The sequence below is a fragment of the Bos indicus x Bos taurus genome, chromosome 1 (genome assembly GCF_003369695.1).
Source record: "Bos indicus x Bos taurus breed Angus x Brahman F1 hybrid chromosome 1, Bos_hybrid_MaternalHap_v2.0, whole genome shotgun sequence".
NCBI classification, from domain to species: domain Eukaryota; kingdom Metazoa; phylum Chordata; class Mammalia; order Artiodactyla; family Bovidae; genus Bos; species Bos indicus x Bos taurus.
The window spans coordinates 82,754,404-82,773,024 of NC_040076.1; the positions used below are offsets into that span (position 1 = coordinate 82,754,404).

The 18,621-nt window shown below is 41.7% G+C and overlaps 1 protein-coding gene across 1 annotated transcript; it reads right to left on the bottom strand.

Annotated features, from left to right (window-relative positions):
• Positions 1-546: 546 nt before the first annotated feature.
• LOC113891523 (5-hydroxytryptamine receptor 3E-like) lies at positions 547-8,470 on the bottom strand. The gene is made up of 8 exons (XM_027539653.1): positions 7,728-8,470; positions 5,571-5,737; positions 3,073-3,182; positions 2,748-2,917; positions 1,854-2,014; positions 1,283-1,487; positions 908-1,111; positions 547-776 (listed from the first exon to the last, which is right to left on the bottom strand). Exons 1-8 carry the CDS (start codon positions 7,792-7,794, stop codon positions 547-549), a joined length of 1,314 nt encoding a protein of 437 aa, XP_027395454.1. The 5' UTR covers positions 7,795-8,470.
• Between the last annotated feature and the right edge of the window lie 10,151 nt (positions 8,471-18,621).

An 18,621-nucleotide genomic window follows, 5' to 3' on the forward strand; every position in this document is an offset into this window, starting at 1 on the left:
ATGGGGTTGCAAAGAGTCAGACATGACTGAAGCGACTTAGCACACACATGAGTAAGAAATACATCTTTAAAAATGCCTAAGAAAATCAAAACTTCTAGTACAGGACATTTGTCACATTGAATTGTCATCAAAGCTTTATCACAGGCAGAGGGATACACAGATGATATTTTGAAACCATCAGTCCTGGATAGTTAACTTTTTATCTCCAAACATGATAAAGAGCCAGAGTTGTCTGCAAAATGATTTATTGGGGCCAGTTAAGCAGGCAGAGGAGGTAGAACTGCTATGCAGAAGATATAAAGGGGAGCCCAGAATCTTATGGGAGATCTGAGAGAAGCCAACAGAATGCAGAAACAGAGGAATTGTTCTTGTAATTGTAATTGGGTTGAGACTGACCGGCAGGGCTGGATTGAGATGCATGGAATGTCGCAGGAAACTTTATCATCTTTGGGGCCATAACAGTCAGTACTCAACAAACACAAAGACTTGGCTGACCCCTGGAGGCCAAAGCAACTCTGGATGTGCAGGAGCAGACAGATGCCATGCTTAGGTGTTCCAGAGGATGATGACTGTGACAATGGAAGTGGCCAAGAAGATCAGGTAGAGGCAGAAGAGCAAGGTGTCCATCATGTGGCTGAACTGCACCCACAGGCTGACCAAGTGCTGCTTTTGAGCCTTGTCTTCCTGCTGGGCCCTTGTGGACCCAGGGCACCCATTTAGCTTTGTCTCTCTGGGACCTGGCAACTTCCCCGCCAACTCCATGGGCTCCTTCATACCTACGGAGAGACAGAGACTCAGCCATGGGCCACCAGGGTCAACTGGGGAATTGTGGGGGCAGGGAAGGATGTAGGAGCAGAAAAGCAGAGGTGATGGAGGAGGAAGCGTGGGCAGTGCTGACTTCCCTCACCAGGCAGGTGGTCAAGGCCCGTGTTTCTCTTCTGGGGCACAGCAGGGCAGCATGTCCTTGGGCTGGTGCAGTGTAGAAGCAGGAAATGGAGCCAACGAGGCATAGGTGGGGGCTGGGTGGTGGCCAGGTCCAATAGGTAGGAGATGAAGATGGTCTCCAGCAGGCTGAGCACCATCAGGGACAGACACAGGGCAAAATAGACACCTGGAGGGAAGTTGGGCCTGCCTGAGGGCCAGAGGCACCAGCCAGGACTTCATTCTCTTCTAATCCCACCCTGGGAAGCACAGCCTCTTTTGCCCAATATATCTCCCTTCCCTGAGCCAGTTCAGCCAGTCCCTCCCACCCTTCTCTTCTCAAGAGCTGGAGGGGCCATACTGATGAGGGGGGTGCCACTGGCAGGGAGTAAGTCATTCATCATGAGCAGGAAGACATTGTAGCCCAGCAGAAGAGTTATCTTGAACGGAGCACGGTCCTTGCTTCCTGCTGGCAGATAGAAGCTGAAGGCATCAATGGAGACCAGAAAGCTACTCGGCACCAGGAGATTCATAATGTAGAATTTGGGTCTGCGCCTGATGGCCACCTAGTAAGAAGGAGAGGAAGGGAAGTGAATATGGGATTCAGAGGCTGCTTGGAATAGTAGTGACTGTTTCTGTCTCTGCCTTTCTCATTGGTCTCTTACCACTCTGGTATCTGGAGCTGTGCAGATAGCTTCATAATTTGGTGTAGAACTTGCCAAGGGAGAGTTAGATGAGAGCCATGAGCTTTAGAAAGGAGTGTGTGGCTAGGCAGCAAGAAGAGAGTGTTCTGGTCTCTGGCAGAAATGGTAAGACTGAGAAACCCTGAAACTTGGGAGATATCCATTTGGTGGAGATTGTAGGCAGCTCTACAAGCAAGAAGGAAGAAAAAAAAAAAAAAGGAAGGAAAAAGCAAAGGCCTCTGAACTCACATAGAAGATGATCTGATCATACAGGTTGGTGCCCACAGACTTCTTTGGGGTGGCCTTGTTGATGCCCAAGAGCTCCCATTCTCCATGGGTCTGAATGATGTCCTGGGATGTGTGTGCTATTTCCCACACTTCATTCTCCATGCCCAGTGATATGTACTCCACTGAAAGGAAGAGCCAAATAATTTTCCAAAGATAGTCTCCTGTTGACTCAACTGTACTCTTTTCCCATCCTTTCATTCAACAATTTCTTAAAGTTATTTATAATAAATATTTATTTATTAATTTGGCTGCATTGGGTCCTAGTTGTGGCATGTGGGCTTAGTTGCTCCAGGGCATGTGGGATCTTAGTTCCCCAACCAGAAATTAAACCTATGTCCTCTACATTGGCAGACAGATTCTTAAGCACTGAACCACCAGGGAAGTCCCTCAATAAGTATTTTTGAGTGCCTAGCATATGTCAGAAAATTTTCTAGGAGCTGGGGATGGAAATGCACAATATTTTCCTAACTCCCTAGGAAATATTTTATGGAAAATATTTAAGCATCCAGACTTAATCTTTGCTGCCCTTGGTCACTGTGCATGCTAAGTCACTTCAGTCATGTCCTACTCTTTGCGACCCTATGGACTGTAGCCTGCTAGGCTCCTCTGCCCAAGAGATTCTCCAGGCGAGAATACTGGAGTGTGTTGCCATGCACTTCTCCAGGGGATATTCCTGACCCATGGATAGAACTTGTGTTTCCTGTGGCTCCTGCATTGCAGGCAGATTCTTTACTGCTGAGTCACCAGGGAAGCCCATTTGTCACCATTTATTCATAATTTTTTTATACATTATTTTCTGTTGCTTTATTGGTTGCTCTTATTGACTCCTATCCCTAAGACTCCACTTCAGCTCACCTGTGTAGAGAAATGAGCTGAAGGTGAGGGTGCAGTTCTGTTGGTCAAAGGGGAAGTAGAAGATGTTCAGGTTACAGATGCTCACCACCTTCATGGGTTTCTTATACCTGATGCGACCTTCATTACTTATGAATGCCTTGAGGCCTTTTGGGGTCTTATCCACATCCATGCTGTAAGAGAAATGAGGTGGGAGGCAGGAGCAGTGTTTTTTATTCTTACCCATCTACTCCTTTCTCAGCCATGTAAGACCACTTTATAGTGGCCTTTGGTAGACTGTGCACCATTGTTGCCAGAAGGTGGGGCTTCCCCAGCCCTTAATACGCACAATTCAGTGATGAAAATGTCTGGGAGCCACAGGTTCTTGGTTGCCACACTGATCTTCAAGATGCCCTCACACTCCTCTGGGTTCCAACTAATAAATGGGTTGTCCCAGACCTAGAGCCCAGATGGAGGAGCGGTGAGAGCCTGATAGGAATCAAGGTTATTTTCTCTGCCTTTTAAATTTTTCTTTAAAAAAGAAGCTATAAAGTATTTCAAACACATAGAAAAGTATATAAAATAATGTAACAAACATCAGTGTATCTAACACCCAACTCTGTGGAGTCAGTAGTCTGATAAATATATTTTGGCTTTTTTTTTAAGAAATAAGAATTGCAGATAGAATTGAAGCTGCTTATGTCCATTTCTTCATAAACTTTGATCCCTCTGCTTTCTCACTTCTGTGGGAAATTACTGGTGATCAGAGAAATCCTGTCCTTTCTGCAGAAAGGTTGAGATTCAGAGTTGAAAGGTCAGTGGCTCAGCCTCTCTGAGATAGAATTGCCTCCTGTGAAATAAGGCAGGGGGATTGAATGAAATTAGGCATGTGAAAGGATTTTGTGGAGTGTAATGCTGTTTTTAGGTATTATGTATTAGTCTCCAGGGTGGTTTTAACTGTCTTCTAGGCCCCTGCGATCAGTTTCTACTGCAAGGACACCTTGAACAGGTCCTTGGGTTCTATGAAGCCAAGAGAGTTGGTGGTCTTCCTCTCTTTGGCAGGTGCAAGGCACCATCCTTTCTTGTCTCTGGGATGACCTTTCCAAATTCTCCTTTCCAAAGCTGGTGACCTTCTCTGGAAACTTTTTTCAAGGATTATCTAATTCTGAGGCCTGGGGGACTTGTTTATTCTCAGGGCATTTACAATGTCAGCTGCAGTTTGTGGAACCACAGCCAGAACAAAGGGCTATATGCACATTAAATAAAAATTTATACTGGACCAGCACTTCTCATACCTCACTGTGCATATGAAATACCTGGGGACGGTGTTGAAATGCTATTCTGATTCAGTAGATAGGGTGACTAATTCATCCTGGTTTGCTGGAGACTTGGATTTAGCAAAATTACATTTTCTGAGAATTCAGTCTTGGACATGCTGGGATTGTTAGTCTCACTAGGAGGAGTCCTAGATCAAGTGCATTTCTAAGCTTCCAGGTGGTGCAATCAGCCAGTGCTCCCCATCTGGGAACCACAGTTTGAGAGCAAGATTAGGTGATCATGACTATTCTTCCGCTCCTCTCTCCTTCCCTTCAGCCAGTCTCTTCAAGTTGGAAATTGAAATCATTTACTTTCATTTCCCCCCTCATTTTCTAATTAAAGAACTTAAGGTAGAAATTTTCTGAAAAATTGTCCAAAGTTATATTGGATTGGCTGTAACGTCTTATAGAAAAATGTGAACAAACTTTTTAGCCAACCCAATACTTTGGCTACATTTAATAGACTTTCATATGTAATCCTCTTCATTCTAATTTCTACTTAGTTGTTTATTTTCTCTTTAGTCGAACATATTTTAGAAATTTAATTTTAAATTCCTAAGAAATAAGATTTTGGGAAAGGGGGCTACTCTTTGTATTTTGTATTATAGTCAGAGATTGTGGTCTAGATACTTTTGCTTTCCTTCTTGGTGGCCAAAAATGTGGTCAGTTTAGGGGAATATTCCATTTATGTCAAAAAGATTATGCATGATCATTGTACAAAGTTTGATATGTTTATTAAATCAAATTTCTTAAAAATCACTACATGTTTATTCTTTTTTGACTTGGTTTTTGAAAGCAGTTTATTGATACCTTTCACCATGCTTGGAGATTTTTAAATTTCTCTCTCATATGTTTCAACGTTATGTTTTGGGGTACATAAACGGTCATAATCTTTGTTTAAAATCCATTCTGACTGTAAATATAGGGAGAGAATAAACAGTTGGTCTTACCATTTCCAGCCACAGAAATGATGACAAGAGCTGTAACTGTTCATCCTGTCAAAAGAATTTCCTGTTTCCAGCATGTTGGTGGTACAAAGTCTGTGCATCCCAACCGTTGTTCATTTTTGTTTATCAAGCCCCAAGGTATGTAAAAGCTGTGCTGTGGTCAAATCCAACATTACTGGTCAAGGACAGAATCTTGATCAAAACATGTGTTAGGCCATGGGCAGAAGAGTTCATGGCAGGACTGGATTAGAGTAGTGCTTCTCAACCCTGGCTCTATCTTTGAATTACTTGAGAAGTTTAAAAAATTCTGATGCCCATGTTCCATCTAGTCAGAACTTCTGAAGTGGACCTGGACATTGCTGTACAATCAGAGAAGGGAGTCAGTGGGTGACAAGAATCTTCTATGTGTGGTTATACCTCATCCTGCTGAACTGGATAGAACTTCTTGGGGATCCCCACAGGGCACATGCTTATAGCAGTGATGGAGGAAGCTTCAGTGTGTGATTAAGGGTTTGGGGGGTTGCCTTGCTGGGAGCAGGGAAAAGGTTAAGGATACTAAGGAGGGTCAGAGAGTCAGTACTCACAACATCTAGGATGGCAGACACAGTGAAAGAGATGTTGACTATGGTGGGGATGCTGAAGTTGATGGCTGGACGGAAGGCCTTTCTCTCAAACACTGAATCCAGAGCGGTCATATACTTCCCATTCTGACCAAACCCTGTGCAGTTGATGGTGAAAGTACTGCCTCTTCCTGTAGTCAACATAGAATGTGTGAGAATTAGGGGAGAACACTTATGTTCCCTATATGAGAGGGTCCCAGGTCAGGAGCTTGGGGGTAGCCTGTGATAAGTCACTCAGTCGTGTTTGACTCTTTGCAACCCTGTGGACCGTAACCTACCAGGTTCCTCCGTCCATGGGATTTTCCAGGCAAGAATACTGGAGTGGGTTGCCATTTCCTTCTCCAGGAGATCTTCCCAACCCGGGGATTGAACCTGGGTTTCCTGCATTGTAGGCAGATGCTTTACCATCTGAGCCACCAGGGAAGTTGATATTAATGATACCTAACATTTATTGAGCATTGACAGTGTGTCAGATATAGTTCAAGCCCCTTAAATGGATTACCTTAGTTAATCCTTCCAAACCCCTATCAGGTAGAAACTATTTTTATCCTCATATAATAAATGAATTAACTGAGTTGCAATAAGAGGAAGTAAATTTCTGCAGTCAAATAGATCTTAAGAGGCAGAAACTGGACTTGATGTAAGCCCAGGTTTGTCTAATACTGCTGTACCATATACCCCCAGGAATGAGATGGAGAATAGGGGAAAAGGATCACCATGATCCAGGTGCCAGGCACTTTCTACAAGGTGAGGAAAGAAGGGTTGGGCTGGAAGGCAAATGATAGAAATTAATGTGGTGAGCTGAATTAGGGCTCTGTCCTTGCTAATGTTTCTTTCTGCATGCAAAGCATGCCCAAATCTTTATGCAAACTGAGCCGTGGGGCAGCAATAGCCATCAGAGAGAATTACATTCCCGAGACCCTAAAGAGAGCATATCTGTTTCACCTTAACCACCCCAACCTCCCTTCTCCCTATTTTGCCACTCAACCCTATATATCAGCGTACTAGTTTGAGCTTTTGAGGTCTTGCCTTCCCCTTTCTTCTGACTAATAAAGATTCTAATTTTCTACTAGAGCAAATTTATTAGAGAAGTAGCAACCTGGAATGAGAAATAAAGATGGTTGGTGACCTCTGTGATGAGAACATCAAGCCTTATCTTTTCCCAGAGTGACAGTGCTCTCCAGGCAAATCCTTGGATCATTCTGTGAGCAATGAATATTCATTTGTCAATCACTGTGAGTGGCCAAATGACATTTATCATGTTTTTTACTGCCTAGGCTAGGTGTACAATTTGTGTTTCTTCTCTGCTCTGGCCTCTAAAGCACCTCTTGTTCAGTCCTCTTCTCATTGAATCCTCTCATGCCCCTATCAGTTAGAAACTATACTTTTGTCTTCCTACACCTCCCCCCTTATCCAAAAGTCACATGACAACCTGAGAGGGTAAAATGCCATTTATTGGCACCTATCAAATGCCAGGCACTGTGTGGTCTCTCTCATTGAATCCTCACAACACTTCAAGGTGGCTCTGTTTTACAGATGAGAAAATGGGAGCTCTGAGAAGTCAAGAAATTTGCCCAACGTTACACAGGTAACCAAGTCAGGGACCAAGATTCAAACCCAGACCTTCTAGTGCTAAATCCCATGTTCTTTCCAGTATACCATGTTAACTCCAGTATACCAGTAAAGCACACTGTAGCTTTACTCTCCACCTGCTGCTCTCTGACATCTTACCTAACCTAGAGCACTTGGATGCAATAACTAGTGGGGAAGTTATAGCTGAAAGTGGGCCCTTTGCTACAATGGAGTAGGTTTTGGAGCTATAGAGAGAAAGAATTACACCTGTGCATAGAAAGGTGGATAGTCATGGAGGCTAAAGGGTAGAGAAAACAATTGGGGATGGCTCATGAAAAAAAAGTAGAAGAGTCCTTATGTAGCATGTCAACAGAAGGGGATCTTCTATCTTTCAGAGAAGGAGAGCCTATTTGGATATTATGGTAACATAGTTATGAAATAACTATGCTCATCTTAGATAATTTCTAGAAGTTGGAAATTTGAAAGCACATCTTAGGTGTTCTCCCAGAGAGGGTCCTTGCTTCTTTTCCTGTGTTGCCCATTTCTTACCTGGAAGCAGAAGACCGAGAACAAGAAAGAAGTAGAGTCTCTCCCTGCGGAACCAGCTTCTGTCCATCTTCTTTGTCTAAATTCTCCTATGAGCCTGTACCAGGACCCAAGAATTCCCAGACTAAAAGAGCACAGGCCACACCTAGAGTCCATCTTTGAATACTGATAGGATTAGCTGACCACTGACATTTGTAACCTCCCTGGAAACAGAGTTCCGGTTGTCTTGTCATTGCCCTTGCTTGAGGTTTAAGGCTTCTCTCTCAGATGTTTCACTACAACATGTGTGGTTGTGGATTATCTGATATTTACTATCTTCAGATCTTGGTGTGATCTCTCAGTCTATAGATTCATCTCTTTAATTCTGGAAAGTTCTCAGTTATTAAAAAACATTGTATTTTTTCTATTCTCTCTTATTAGGCATATGTTAGATAATTCCTTCTATCTCAATATGCCTCTTAACCTCTTTTATTAGTTTCCTATAGTTTTTGTGACAAATCACAAACTTACTGGCTTAAAAAACCCTCTATTTGTTATTTTACAATTCTGTAAACCAGAAGTCTGAAATTTGTCTCACTGGGCTAAAATCAATGTTTTGGTGTGACAGCATTCCTTCTGGAGGCTACAGGAGCAAATCCATTTTCTTGTCTTTTCCAGGTTTTAGAGGCTCCCTGCATTCTTGGTTCAGGGTCCTATTTCTCTATCTTTAGAACCAGCAACACTGAGTCACTTCTCTCATTCTAATGCTTTTCCACTTATATGAAACTTTGTGAATACATTGTGTCCACCTGGATAATCCAAGCTAATCTTCTCATGTCATGGTCCATTGATTAGCAACGATAATTCCATCTGCAACCTTAGTTCCCTCTTTTGCATTGGACCTAAACATATTGGTGAATTTTAGAGATTGAGATATAGACATCTCTTGTTGTTGTTCAGTTGCTCAGTCAGTCATGTCTGACTCTTTGCAACCCCATAGACTGAAGCACTCCAGGCTTCCCTGTCCTTCACTATCTCCTGGAGTTTGCTCAGATTCACGTCCATTGAGTCGATAATGCCATCCAACCATCTCATCATCTGTCACTCTCTTCTCCTGACCTCAATCTTTCCCAGCATCAGGGTTATTTTCCAATGAGTCAGCTCTTTGCATCACATGGCCAAAGTATTGGAACTTCAGCTTCAGCATCAGTCCTTCCAATGAGTATTCAGGATTGATTTTCTTTAGGATTGACCGGTTTGATCTCCTTGCAGTCCAAGGGACTCTTAAGAGTCTTCTCCAGCACCACAATTTGAAAGCATTAATTATTCAGTGCTCAGCCTTCTTTATGGTCAACTCTCACATCTGTATATGAGTACTGGAAAAACCATAGTTTTGACTAGACGGCCCTTTGTTGGCAAAGTGATGTCTCTGCTTCTTAATACATTGTCTAAGTTTGTCATATCTTTCCTTGCAAGGAGCAAGTGTCTTTTATTTTCATGGCTGCAGCCACTCTTTATAGTGATTTTGGAGCCCAATAAAATGAAATCTGTCACTGTTTCCACTTTTTCCCCATATATTTGCCATGAAATGATGGGACCAGATGTCATGATCTTAATTTTTTGAATGTTGAGTTTTAAGCCAGCTTTTTCACTTCCTCTTTCACCTTCATCAAGGGTCTCTTTAGTTCCTTTTTGCTTTCTGCCGTAAGGGTGGTGTCATCTGCATATCTGAGGTTATTGGTATTTCTCCCGGCGATCTTGATTCCAGCTTGTGATTCATCTAGCCTGGCATTTCACATGATAGACTCTGCATATAAGTTAAATAAACAGGGTGACAATATGCAGCTTTGATGTACTCCTTTCCCAATATTGAACCAGTCTGTTGTTCCATGTCCAGTTCTAACTGTTGCTTCTTGACCTGCATACAGTTTTCTCAGGAGGCAGGTAAGGTGGTCTGATATTCTAGGGGACTATTATTCTGCCTACCATATGTCTCTTTCATATTTTTCACCTGTTTATCTGTGTCCCTAGTGATTTCCCCAGGGTTAACTTCTGGATAACAAATTCTCTTCTCAACTGTGTATATAATGTATACCCTCTGACCAAATAGCCCTAAACCAAACACTCATAGTCATGTAATCAAAATTTAAAACTGTTCTGATTTCTCTGAGATGCCAACTTTGACATTGACTTTAAACTTTCTTCATATGAATGTCACCTTACAGCTTCCTAGCTAAATCAGCTGCAGTAAGTCCCCTCTACACAAACCTTCAAGCTGTGAACTTTCAAAGATATGAGCATGCCACTGGATGCCAGCTCTTGTACTGTACTACTGTAATTTTCAAGATACTGTACTGTAAGATTTTAAATGTCTTCTTTGTGTCTGTATTTTAATGCATTGTTTGTATATTATTATTATGTATTATTTGTGTGCGAAGTATTATAGGCCTATTATAGTATAGTACTATATAGCCAATTGTGTTAGTTGGGTACCTAAGTTAACTTTGTTGGACTTAACAAATTGGGCACTCTCGGAATTCATTTGCATGTAGGGGTCTTAGTGTATAAGAGTATAAACACTGCAAGCTTTATGCAGTGACAAAGAATGTAAGTTTCTAGTAACCAATCACAATAGAAAACAGTGTACTTACTCGTTCATGCTTTATAAACTGAGTCGTAACCACTGAGGGTCAAGCTTCCTAACCACTTCTGGTTGGAAGTCTCTCTACTCTCAGTTTGTTTCTTGCTGAATGATATAGTCACATCAAATAAAGTTCTCTGAATTTTCTTATGACAGAATGTATATTATTTTACAATTTCAGATCATTTTATTACACCTAGTTTTTAGTATACTAACAGTTTTGTTAGCTTTGTCTCTTCGTGGTTTGTCTCCTTATGTAATTTTTATTTATTTATTTAGTTCCGTTGGGTCTTAGTTATGCCATGCAGGATCTTTTGTTGCAGCATGAGGGTTCAGTAGTTGTGATGTGAGGGCTTAGTTGCTCCATGGCATGTGGGATCTTAGTTCCTTGACCAGGGATTGAACCTGTGTCCCATGCATTGCAAGGTGAATTCTTAACCAGTGGACCACTTAGAGAAGTCCCTGAAGTGAAATATTTGTAAATGATATCTTTCTCCTTGCCTGATCTCTTCAGAATTTGGAAACTTTTATTGAATATTCTTAATTTCATGACATATTATGATTATGTTTTCATGACAGTATGGTTACTGGCATTGATTTAGTAAGTAAGAATCATTTCCTCTTTACTAACACATTGAAAATGTTGATTAAATCATTTCCTCTTTACTAACACATTGAAAATGTTGATTAAATAACCCTGCCTGGAATGTTATATTTGAGAATGGTACTTACTCAATCAAATGTGGTCAGACACTTGTAAGGAACAAAAGTTGACTTTAGGGAGCCAATATTTACAAATCCTTCCAGGAATACTGGCTGTTACCTAATTTACAGGGTTACCAGCTTTTAGGTAGGTAAGGCCACCTTCTGCCAGACCCAAGAATCTTAACATAGCCTGGGGTCTTCAAGAACAGAGAAATTCACCCGATGGGTACTATAGCTGCCTAGCCTCAAGAGGCTTTTAAAAGTCAAATTTGAGGTTTTTTGGAAAACCTACAGCAAAGCAAATTTAAGAATGAGCCATGGCTGCGCAGGCACAGAAGGGCCTAGAGGAGCTATCCCACATTGAAGGTCAGGAAGGGCCGCGGTGAGGAAATACCCCTCGTCCAAGGTAAGGAGCAATGGCTGCGCTTTGCTGGAGCAGCCGTGAAGAGATACCCCATGCCCAAGGTAAGAGAAACCCAAGTAAGACGGTAGGTGTTGCAAGAGGGCATCAGAGGGCAGACACACTGAAACCATACTCACAGAAAACTAGTCAATCTAATCACACTAGGACCACAGCCTTGTCTAACTCAATGAAACTAAGCCATGCCCGTGGGGCAACCCAAGATGGGTGGGTCATGGTGGAGAGATTTGACAAAATGTGGTCCACTGGAGTAGGGAATGGCAAACCACTTCAGTATTCTTGCCTTGAGAACCCCATGAACAGTATGAAAAGGCCAAATGATAGGATACTGAAAAAGAAACTCCCCAGGTCAGTAGGTGCCCAATATGCTACTGGAGATCAGTGGAGAAATAACTCCAGAAACAATGAAGGGATGGAGCCAAAGCAAAAACAGTACCTAGCTGTGGATATGACTGGTGATAGAAGCAAGGTCCGATGCTATAAAGAGCAATATTGCATAGGTACCTGGAATGTCAGGTCCATGAGTCAAGGCAAATTGTAAGTGGTCAAACAAGAGATGGCAAGAGTGAATGTTGACATTCTAGGAATCAGAGAACTGAAATGGACTGGAATGGGTGAATTTAACTCAGATGACCATTATATCTACTACTGTGGGCAGGAATCCCTCAGAAGAAATGGAGTGGCCATCATGGTCAACAAAAGAGTCCGAAATGCAGTACTTGGATGCAATCTCAAAAACGACAGAATTCTCTCTGTTCGTTTCAAGGCAAACCATTCAATATCACAGTAATCCAAGGCTATGCCCCAACCAGTAACGCTGAAGAAGCTGAAGTTGAACGGTTCTATGAAGACCTACAAGACCTTTTAGAACTAACACCCAAAAAAGATGTCCTTTTCATTATAGGGGACTGGAATGCAAAAGTAGGAAGTCAAGAAACACCTGGAGTAACAGGCAAATTTGGCCTTGGAATACGGAATGAAGCAGGGCAAAGACTAACAGAGTTTTGCCAAGAAAATGCACTGGTCATAACAAACACCCTCTTCCAACAACACAAGAGAAGACTGTATACATGGACATCACCAGATGGTCAACACCAAAATCAGACTGATTATATTCTTTGCAGCCAAAGATGGAGAAGCTCTATACAGTCAGCAAAAACAAGACCAGGAGCTGACTGTGGCTCAGACCATGAACTCCTTATTGCCAAATTCAGACTTAAATTGAAGAAAGTAGGGAAAACCACTAGACCATTCAGGTATGACCTAAATCAAATCCCTTATGATTATACAGTGGAAGTGAGAAATAGATTTAAGGGCCTAGATCTGATAGATAGAGTGCCTGATGAACTATGGAATGAGGTTCGTGACATTGTACAGGAGACAGGGATCAAGACCATCCCCATGGAAAAGAAATGCAAAAGCAAAATGGCTGTCTGGGGAGGCCTTACAAATAGCTGTGAAAAGAAGAGAAGCGAAAAGCAAAGGAGAAAAGGAAAGATATAAACATCTGAATGCAGAGTTCCAAAGAATAGCAAGAAGAGATAAGAAAGCCTTCTTCAGTGATCAGTGCAAAGAAATAGAGGAAAACAACAGAATGGGAAAGACTAGGGATCTCTTCAAGAAAATTAGAGATACCAAGGGAACATTCATGCAAAGATGGGCTCGATAAAGGACAGAAATGGTATGGACCTAACAGAAGCAGAAGATATTAAGAAGAGGTGGCAAGAATACACAGAAGAACTGTACAAAAAAGATATTCACAACCCAGATAATCACGATGGTGTGATCACTGACCTAGAGCCAGACATCCTGGAATGTGAAGTCAAGTGGGCTTTAGAAAGCATCACTACGAACAAAGCTAGTGGAGGTGATGGAATTCCAGTTGAGCTATTCCAAATCCTGAAAGATGATGCTGTGAAAGTGCTGCACTCAATATGCCAGCAAATTTGGACAACTCAGCAGTAGTCACAGGACTGGAAAAGGTCAGTTTTCATTCCAATCCCAAAGAAAGGCAATGCCAAAGAATGCTCAAACTACTGCACAATCGCACTCATCTCACACGCTAGTAAAGTAATGCTCAAAATTCTCCAAGCCAGGCTTCAGCAATATGTGAACCATGAACTTCCTGATGTTCAAGCTGGTTTTATAAAAGGCAGAGGAACCAGAGATCAAATTGCCAACATCCGCTGGATCATGGAAAAAGCAAGAGAGTTCCAGAAAAACATCTCTTTCTGCTTTATTGACTATGCCAAAGCCTTTGACTGTGTGGATCACAATAAACTGTGGAAAATTCTGAAAGAGATGGGAATACCAGACCACCTGATCTGCCTCTTGAGAAATGTGTATGCAGGTCAGGAAGCAACAGTTAGAACTGGACATGGAACAACAGACTGGTTCCAAATAGGAAAAGGAGTTTGTCAAGGCTGTATATTGTCACCCTGTTTATTTAACTTATATGCAGAGTACATCATGAGAAACGCTGGACTGGAAGAAACACAAGCTGGAATCAAGATTGCCGGGAGAAATATCAATAACCTCAGAAATGCAGATGACACCACCCTTATGGCAGAAAGTGAAGAGGAACTCAAAAGCCTCTTGATGAAAGTGAAAGAGGAGAGTGAAAAAGTTGGCTTAAAGCTCAATATTCAGAAAACGAAGATCATGGCATCCGGTCCCACCACTTCATGGGAAATAGATGGGGAAACAGTGGAAACAGTGTCAGACTTTATTTTTCTGGGCTCCAAAATCACTACAGATGGTGACTGCAGCCATGAAATTAAAAGGCGCTTACTCCTTGGAAGGGAAGTTATGACCAACCTAGATAGCATATTCAAAAGCAGAGACATTACTTTGCCAACAAAGGTCCATCTAGTCAAGGCTATGGTTTTTCCTGTGTTCATGTATGGATGTGAGAGTTGGACTGTGAAGAAGGCTGAGCGCTGAAGAACTGATGCTTTTGAACTGTGGTGTTGGAGAAGACTCTTGAGAGTCCCTTGGACTGCAAGGAGATCCAACCAGTCCATTCTGAAGGAGATCAGCCCTGGGATTTCTTTGGAAGGAATGATGCTGAAGCTGAAACTCCAGTACTTTGGCCACCTCATGGGAAGAGTTGACTCATTGGAAAAGACTGATGCTGGGAGGGATTGGGGGCAGGAGGAGAAGGGGACGACAGAGGATGAGATGGCTGGATGGCATCACTGACTCGATGGACGTGAGTCTGAGTGAACTCTGGGAGTTGGTGATGGACAGGGAGGCCTGGTGTGCTGCGATTCATGGGGTCGCAAAGAGTCAGACACGACTGAGCGACTGATCTGAAAGGGCAAATTACAGCTCTTTTTTTGCCACTGTAAACAGTGAAGCCATATGTTATGAGAACAGCCTTATCTTGTGATCAAGAATAATCTTTGAGATTATTTTTGATTAAAAGGGAGGAGATTATAGAAAAAATTGTACTTCAGTGAAAAGCTAATGTTTTGGGTAACTGTTTCCAGTTTTCTGATTCTAGCCGTGTCCATTGCCTTTGAATTATAGCTCATATTAACTTGCAGGCCACTGAGTAATTGTTCTTTACAGCATTGGATTTTACTTTCACCACCAGATCCATCCACAGCTGAGCATCATTTCCACTTTGGCCCAGTCACTTCATTCTTTCTGGAGCTATTAGTAATTGTCTTCCACTCTTCCCCAGTAGCACATTGGACACCTTCTGACCTGGCAGGTTCATCTTCCAGTGTTATATATTTTTTCCTTATCATACTGTTCATGGGTTCTTGCTGCGAAAATACTGGAGTGATTGCCATTCCCTCCTCCAGTGGACCACATTTTGTCTGAACTCTCCACTATGACCCGTCCGTCTTGCTCAAAATCCTTCAAGCTAGGCTTCAGCAGTATGTGAACCAAGAACTTCCAGATGTACAAGCTGGATTTAGAAAAGGCAGAGGAACCAGAGATCAAATTGCCAACTTTCATTGGATCATAGAGAAAGCAGGGGAATTCCAGAAAAACATCTACTTCTGCTTCATTGACTATGCTAAAACCTTTGACTGTATGGATCACAACAAACTGTGGAAAATTCTTTAAAAAATGGTAATACCAGACCACCTTACCTGTCTCCTGAGAAAACTGTATGCAGATCAAGAAGCAACAGTTAGAACCAGACATGGAACAATGGACTGGTTTAAAATTGGGGAAGGAGTACAACAAGGCTGTATATTGGTCACCCTGTTGATTTAACTTATATGTAGAGTACATCATGTGAAATGTTGGGCTGGATGGATCACAAGCTGGAATCAAGATTGCTGGGAGAAATATCAACAACCTCAGATGTGCAGATGATATCACCCTATTGGCAGAAAGTGAAGAGGAACTAAAGAGCTTCTTGATGAGGGTGAAAGAGGAGACTGAAAAAGCTGGCTTAAAATTCAACATTCAAAAAAAGAAAATCGTAGTATTCGGTCCCATCACTTCATGGCAAATATATGGGAAAAAAGTGGAAACAGTGACAGATTTTATTTTCCTGGGCTCCAAAATCACCGTGGACAGTAACTACAGCTATGAAATTAAAAGACGTTTGCTCCTTGGAAGAAAAACTATGACCAACTTAGACAGTGTAGTAAGAAGCAGAGACATCACTTTGCCAACAAAGGTCCGTCTAGTCAAAGCTGTGGTTTTTCCAGTAGCCATGTAAAGATATGAGAGTTGGACCATAAAGAAGACTGAGCACTGAACAATTGATGCTTTCAAATTGTGGTTCTGGAGAAGACTCTTGAGAATTCCTTGGACAGCAAGGAGATCAAACCAGTTAATCCTAAAGGAAATCAACCCTGAATATTCACTGGAAGGACTGATGCTGAAGTTGAAGTTCCAATACCTTGGCCACATGATACAAAGAGCCATCTTATTGGAAAAGACCCTGATGCTGGGAAAGATTGAGGGCAGGAGGAGAAGGGGGTGACAGATGGTGAGATGGTTGGATGGCATCAACTACTCAATGGATATGAATCTGAGCAAACTCCAGGAAATAGTGAAGGACAGGGAAGCCTGGCATGCTGCAGGCCATGGGGTTGCAAAGAGTTAGACACAACTTAGTGACTGAACAGCAACTGAAGAATATTGTCAAAGACAAGATCAAATAATTAAGAAGACTGATTTTATTCAGGCTATTTTAATAGGGAGATCACCTAGATCCATGGATCAGAATACCTTGGCCAGGTGGTTTAACTTAGACTTTTTTATAGAGAGAAGTAGACACATTACTAAGATCATGGCATCTGGTCCCATCACTTCATGGCAAATAGTTGGGGAAAGAGTGGAAACAGTGTCAGACTTTATTTTGGGGGGCTCCAAAATCACTGCAGATGGTGATTGCAGCCATGAAATTAAAAGACGCTTACTCCTTGGAAGGAAAGTTATGACCAACCTAGATAGCACATTCAAAAGCAGAAACATTACTTTGCCAACAAAGGTCCATCTAGTCAAGGCTATGGTTTTTCCAGTAGTCATGTATGGATGTGAGAGTTGGACTGTGAAGAAAGCTGAACGCCAAAGAATTGATGCTTTTGAACTGTGGTATTGGAGAAGACTCTTGAGAGTCCCTTGGACTGCAAGGAGATCCAACCAGTCCATCTTAAAGGAGATCAGTCCTGGGTGTTCTTTGGAAGGAATGATGCTAAAGCTGAAACTCCAATACTTTGGCCACCTCATGCGAAGAGTTGACTCATTGGAAAAGACTCTGATGCTGGGAGGAGAAGGGGACAACAGAGGATGAGATGGCTGGATGGCATCACTGACTCGATGGACGTGAGTTTGAGTGAACTCCAGGAGTTGGTGATGGACAGGGAGGCCTGGCGTGCTGCAATTCATGGAGTCGCAGAGTCGGACACGACTGAGCGACTGAACTGAACTGAACTGAACTGAGACATATTACAGATGAAAATTTACAGCTGAGGTTGTTTTATAATCAGGAAAGTCTCAGTCAGTTGAACAGGAAATGTTTACCTCTGTGTCTAGCTCGTTTCACGGGGATAAACAGTGCTAATCTCAGTTAATCATTTATGTGAGAAACAGCTAGTAGTCGGAGGCTCTGTTCCTGGCCTTGTTAGGGTCTGGGCTCACAGGTAAACAACGGAGTCATGAGAAAGAGTGGGCAGGGGGAATGGTGGTTCTTTGTAGTTAGCCATTTCCTGGAATACAAAGGGTAGGGAGCTTTCAGAAAGCAAAAGATTGGTAGGTAGGCTTCTTAGCCATTGTTGTTTTCTCAGAACACAGGCTGAGGTAAAGTTCAACGTTGTCAAAATGCAAACTGTGTCTCATCCTATAGAGTTCCAGGGGAATTCTGTCTCTCTCTTGTGGAAAAATTGCCTTTATTTGCAATTCAGTATCTTTTCTCCATATAGATTTGTGCTTCTTGACTTTTGAATCAGTTATAACATCTGCCTGGTTCTTTCATATCATATGAGTCCTATCAATTCTTTTTTAAAAATTTATTTTTACTGAGGTAACATTGATTTATAACGTTTCATGTGTACAACATTATATTTCTACTTCTGTATACTCTACCACCAAAAGTTTAATTTCCATCTGTCACCATAGAGTTGATCCCTTTACCCATTTTGCCCTCCCTTCCCCTCAATCCCTTCCCTTCTGGTAACCACTACTCTGTTTTCTGTATCTACATGTTTGTTTTTATTTAATTTGGTTTCTTCATTTATTTTGATTTTCTATTTATTTTTAATATTCCAAATATGAGTGAAATCATCTAGTATTTTTTCTTTCTCTATCTGACTTATTTCACTTAACATAATACCCTCAAGTTTTCTTCATATTGTCACAATGGCAAGATTTCATCTTTTTATGGCTGAGTAATATTCCTATTATATGTGTGTATATATATATACATATTATATATATACCACATTATTATATATACCATATTATATATATACCATATTATGTATATACCACATTTCCTTATCCATTCATCTACTGATGGGCACTTAGGTTGCTTTCATACCTTGGCTATTGTAAATATGCCATAATAAACATAAAGGAGCATATATCTTTTCAAATCGGTGTTTTTTGTAGTCCTTGAATAAATATCCAGAAGAGGGGTAACTGGATCATAGTGTAGTTCTAGTCTTAATTTTTTGAGA

What these genes read in the sequence shown, in the direction of transcription:
- LOC113891523 (XM_027539653.1), bottom strand. Translation starts at nt 7,794, where the DNA reads ATGGACAGAAGCTGGTTCCGCAGGGAGAGACTCTACTTCTTTCTTGTT. An exon ending in GACATTTTCATCACTGAATT is followed by an intron (nt 2,918 to 3,072) that starts GTGCGTATTAAG and finishes TTTCTCTTACAG; the next exon opens with CATGGATGTGGATAAGACCC. An exon ending in GGGCCTTGACCACCTGCCTG is followed by an intron (nt 777 to 907) that starts GTGAGGGAAGTC and finishes GTCTCTCCGTAG; the next exon opens with GTATGAAGGAGCCCATGGAG.